General features: G+C 39.9%; 2 protein-coding genes and 2 non-coding genes across 4 annotated transcripts in view; 3 read left to right on the top strand and 1 right to left on the bottom strand.

The window, feature by feature from the left end:
• The window catches only part of LOC135656940 (photosystem I P700 chlorophyll a apoprotein A1), a 2675-nt gene extending 1033 nt beyond the window's left edge, over nt 1-1642 (top strand). The window contains exon 1 of the mRNA XM_065175899.1: nt 1-1642. This exon is cut by the window's left edge and continues 1033 nt beyond it. Within this exon, the coding sequence (XP_065031971.1) occupies nt 1-1457 (1457 nt within the window). The 3' untranslated portion in view covers nt 1458-1642.
• On the top strand, nt 1483-3936 carry LOC135656941 (photosystem I P700 chlorophyll a apoprotein A2). The gene has a single exon (XM_065175900.1). The coding sequence runs from the start codon at nt 1483-1485 to the stop codon at nt 3685-3687; it is 2205 nt and encodes a 734-aa protein (XP_065031972.1). The 3' UTR covers nt 3688-3936.
• A 390-nt stretch (nt 3937-4326) lies between these two features.
• Nucleotides 4327-4400, top strand: TRNAM-CAU (transfer RNA methionine (anticodon CAU)). Its single transcript has one exon. It is a non-coding gene; the product is annotated as a tRNA-Met (tRNA).
• A 163-nt stretch (nt 4401-4563) lies between these two features.
• TRNAG-GCC (transfer RNA glycine (anticodon GCC)) lies at nt 4564-4634 on the bottom strand. The gene has a single exon. It is a non-coding gene; the product is annotated as a tRNA-Gly (tRNA).
• Nucleotides 4635-5000: the final 366 nt, after the last annotated feature.

Raw genomic sequence — 5000 nt, 5'->3', positions numbered from 1 at the left:
GGTCAAAATACGCGGAATTTCTTACTTTTCGCGGAGGATTGGACCCAATAACAGGTGGTCTATGGCTGACCGATATTGCACACCATCATTTAGCTATTGCAATTCTTTTCCTGATCGCTGGTCATATGTATAGAACCAACTGGGGCATTGGTCATAGCATTAAAGACATTTTAGAGGCTCATAAAGGTCCATTTACAGGCCAGGGCCATAAAGGACTCTATGAAATCCTAACAACGTCGTGGCATGCTCAATTATCTCTTAACCTGGCTATGTTAGGCTCTTTAACCATTATTGTAGCTCACCATATGTATTCCATGCCTCCCTATCCATACCTAGCTATTGACTATGGTACACAACTTTCGTTGTTCACACATCACATGTGGATCGGTGGGTTTCTCATAGTTGGTGCTGCTGCACATGCAGCAATTTTTATGGTAAGAGATTACGATCCAACTACTCGATACAACGATCTATTAGATCGTGTCCTTAGACACCGCGATGCAATCATATCACATCTTAACTGGGCATGTATATTTCTGGGTTTTCACAGTTTTGGCTTGTATATTCATAATGATACCATGAGCGCTTTAGGGCGTCCACAAGATATGTTTTCAGATACCGCTATACAATTACAACCCATCTTTGCTCAATGGGTACAAAACACCCATGCTTTAGCACCCGGCATAACAGCTCCTGGTGCAACAGCAAGTACCAGCTTAACTTGGGGAGGTGGTGAGTTGGTAGCAGTAGGCGGCAAAGTAGCTTTGTTACCTATTCCATTAGGAACCGCAGACTTCTTAGTCCATCATATTCATGCATTTACGATCCACGTGACTGTATTGATACTACTGAAAGGTGTTCTATTTGCTCGCAGTTCCCGTTTGATACCTGATAAAGCAAATCTTGGTTTTCGTTTTCCTTGTGATGGACCTGGAAGAGGGGGGACATGTCAAGTATCTGCCTGGGATCATGTCTTCTTAGGTCTATTCTGGATGTACAATGCGATTTCCGTAGTTATTTTCCATTTCAGTTGGAAAATGCAGTCGGATGTTTGGGGTACTATAAGTGATCAAGGGGTAGTAACTCATATTACAGGAGGAAACTTTGCGCAGAGTTCCATTACTATTAATGGGTGGCTTCGAGATTTCTTATGGGCACAGGCATCTCAGGTAATTCAGTCTTATGGTTCTTCATTATCTGCATATGGTCTCTTTTTCTTAGGTGCTCATTTTGTCTGGGCTTTCAGTTTAATGTTTCTATTCAGTGGCCGTGGTTATTGGCAAGAACTCATTGAATCCATCGTTTGGGCTCATAACAAATTAAAAGTTGCTCCTGCTACTCAGCCTAGAGCCTTGAGCATTGTACAAGGACGTGCTGTAGGAGTAACCCATTACCTTCTGGGTGGAATTGCCACAACATGGGCATTCTTCTTAGCAAGAATTATTGCAGTAGGATAATGGCTAGGAGGATTTGAAAGGCATTATGGCATTAAGATTTCCGAGGTTTAGCCAAGGCTTAGCTCAGGACCCCACTACTCGTCGTATTTGGTTTGGTATTGCTACCGCACATGACTTCGAGAGTCATGATGATATTACTGAGGAACGTCTTTATCAGAACATTTTTGCTTCTCACTTTGGGCAATTAGCAATAATCTTTCTGTGGACGTCCGGAAATCTCTTTCATGTAGCTTGGCAAGGAAATTTTGAGTCATGGATACAAGACCCTTTACATGTAAGACCTATTGCTCATGCAATTTGGGATCCTCATTTTGGTCAACCAGCTGTAGAAGCCTTTACTCGAGGAGGTGCTACCGGTCCAGTGAATATCGCTTATTCCGGCGTTTATCAGTGGTGGTATACAATCGGATTACGCACTAATGAAGATCTTTATACTGGAGCTCTTTTTCTATTATTTCTTTCTGCTATATCCTTAATAGCGGGTTGGTTACACTTACAACCAAAATGGAAACCAAGCGTTTCGTGGTTCAAAAATGCCGAATCTCGTCTAAATCATCATTTGTCAGGACTTTTCGGAGTGAGTTCTTTGGCTTGGACAGGACATTTAGTTCATGTCGCTATTCCAGGATCCAGGGGACAGTACGTCAGATGGAATAATTTTTTAGATGTATTACCCTATCCTCAAGGGTTGGGACCACTTTTTACGGGTCAGTGGAATCTTTATGCCCAAAACCCTGATTCGAGTAGCCATTTATTTGGTACTTCCCAAGGAACAGGAACTGCCATTCTAACCCTTCTCGGTGGATTTCATCCACAAACGCAAAGTTTATGGCTGACCGATATTGCTCATCATCATTTAGCTATTGCATTTATTTTCCTGATCGCTGGTCATATGTATAGAACTAACTTCGGGATTGGGCACAGTATCAAAGATCTTTTAGAAACACATATTCCTCCAGGGGGTCGATTAGGGCGTGGGCATAAGGGTCTTTATGACACAATCAATAATTCGCTTCATTTTCAATTAGGTCTTGCTCTAGCCTCTTTAGGGGTTATTACTTCCTTAGTAGCTCAACACATGTACTCTTTACCTGCTTATGCATTCATAGCACAAGACTTTACTACTCAAGCTGCGTTATATACTCATCACCAATACATCGCAGGGTTTATCATGACAGGAGCCTTTGCTCATGGAGCTATATTCTTCATTAGAGATTACAATCCAGAACAGAATGAGGATAATGTATTGGCAAGAATGTTAGACCACAAAGAAGCTATCATATCTCATTTAAGTTGGGCCAGCCTGTTTCTTGGGTTCCATACCTTGGGCCTTTATGTTCATAACGATGTTATGCTCGCTTTTGGTACTCCGGAAAAACAAATCTTGATTGAACCTATATTTGCCCAATGGATACAATCCGCTCATGGTAAGACTTCATATGGGTTCGATGTACTCTTATCTTCAACGAATGGCCCAGCATTCAATGCAGGTCGAAGCATATGGTTACCGGGCTGGTTGAATGCTGTTAATGAGAATAGTAATTCACTCTTCTTAACAATAGGTCCTGGGGACTTCTTGGTTCATCATGCTATTGCTCTAGGTTTGCATACAACTACACTGATTTTAGTAAAAGGTGCTTTAGATGCACGTGGTTCCAAGTTAATGCCAGATAAAAAGGATTTCGGTTATAGTTTTCCTTGCGACGGCCCAGGACGCGGCGGTACTTGTGATATTTCTGCTTGGGACGCATTTTATTTGGCAGTTTTCTGGATGTTAAATACCATTGGGTGGGTTACTTTTTATTGGCATTGGAAACACATCACTTTATGGCAGGGTAACGTTTCACAATTTAATGAATCTTCCACTTATTTAATGGGATGGTTAAGAGATTATCTATGGTTAAACTCTTCACAACTTATCAATGGATATAATCCTTTTGGTATGAATAGTTTATCCGTATGGGCGTGGATGTTCTTATTTGGACATCTTGTTTGGGCTACTGGATTTATGTTTTTAATTTCTTGGCGCGGATATTGGCAGGAATTGATTGAAACTTTAGCATGGGCTCATGAACGCACACCTTTGGCTAATTTGATTCGATGGAGAGATAAGCCAGTGGCTCTTTCCATTGTGCAAGCAAGATTGGTTGGATTAGCCCACTTTTCCGTAGGCTATATATTCACTTATGCAGCTTTCTTGATTGCCTCTACATCAGGAAAATTTGGTTAATTTTAATTTAGTTATTTATTATTTTTTTTATGTACTGTATCAGCAACAATCTCATTTGTTTCGATGGAGAGGGAGGATCTACCTTCTTATATTTTTACATCTAGGATCCGAACTGTATCATTGATAATAATAGGAACTGAACATTATATTATGGCAAGAAAAAGTTTGATTCAGAGGGAGAAGAAGCGGCAGAAATTGGAACAGAAATATCATTTGATTCGTCGATCCTCAAAAAAAAAAATAAGCAAAGTTCCATCATTGAGTGAAAAATGGGAAATTCATGGAAAATTGCAATCCCCACCACGTAATAGTGCACCTATACGTCTCCATCGACGTTGTTTTTTGACTGGAAGACCTAGAGCTAACTATCGAGACTTTGGGCTATCGGACACATACTTCGAGAAATGTTTCATGCATGTTTGTTACCGGGCGCAATAAGATCAAGTTGGTAAAGAGAAAAATATCCTTTCGTATTTGTATGAATCTCTATGATCTTTTGTATGAATCTCTATGATCTATTATCATAGAAGATAGAGGAGCCCTCTTTACCATTCTGTATAAATAGACTATTCTATTTGTACGGATATGGTAGAGGGGCGTATCCAATCTTTCTTCGTACATAAGTTCCCGGTTCTTCAGCGCGGAGTAGAGCAGTTTGGTAGCTCGCAAGGCTCATAACCTTGAGGTCACGGGTTCAAATCCTGTCTCCGCAACATTTTTTTGTAAAAAAAAAAAGATCTTTTTAGGTGTAATTCTAATTAATAACTATTTTTTTGGGGGGGGTAGTTAGCATTAGGGGGGGTAGTTAGCATTAGTAGTTCGAATTTAATTTTGGATTTTATCTCTTATCTTATCATAATACATTACTTCACCGTGGGCGGATAGCGGGAATCGAACCCGCATCTTCTCCTTGGCAAAGAGAAATTTTACCATTCGACCATATCCGCATTTTCTGCGTTCCTGATACGCACGCATATGTCCACACATATATGACATATATCATATATCATATATGCGTCTGGATCATATGTACAGGGCCAAATATTCAGATACAAGAATGAAATATAATTTTTTTTGGAACTCAGATTGAATCTTAATGTGTCTCACAATCCGAATTATTAAATTTATTAGAAGTAGAAGGTAGAAGGAATGGAGTTTTTGGATCGGGGAAATACAAAATAAGTTCAAGAGATGAGAGAATTAAGGATAGCTACCAGAAAGACTAATCCAATCCATAATGATGTACCGGAAAATACAATATTTTTATTACTTGACCAACCATCAGAAGAAGCAAATACAACGGGTACACTAAT

This window comes from Musa acuminata, unplaced genomic scaffold (assembly GCF_036884655.1).
Source record: "Musa acuminata AAA Group cultivar baxijiao unplaced genomic scaffold, Cavendish_Baxijiao_AAA HiC_scaffold_208, whole genome shotgun sequence".
NCBI lineage: Eukaryota > Viridiplantae > Streptophyta > Magnoliopsida > Zingiberales > Musaceae > Musa > Musa acuminata.
This window is presented reverse-complemented; position numbering and strand designations above follow the sequence as displayed.

Excerpts from the sequence above, each read along its gene's own strand:
- LOC135656941 (XM_065175900.1), top strand. The coding sequence starts at position 1,483 with ATGGCATTAAGATTTCCGAGGTTTAGCCAAGGCTTAGCTCAGGACCCC.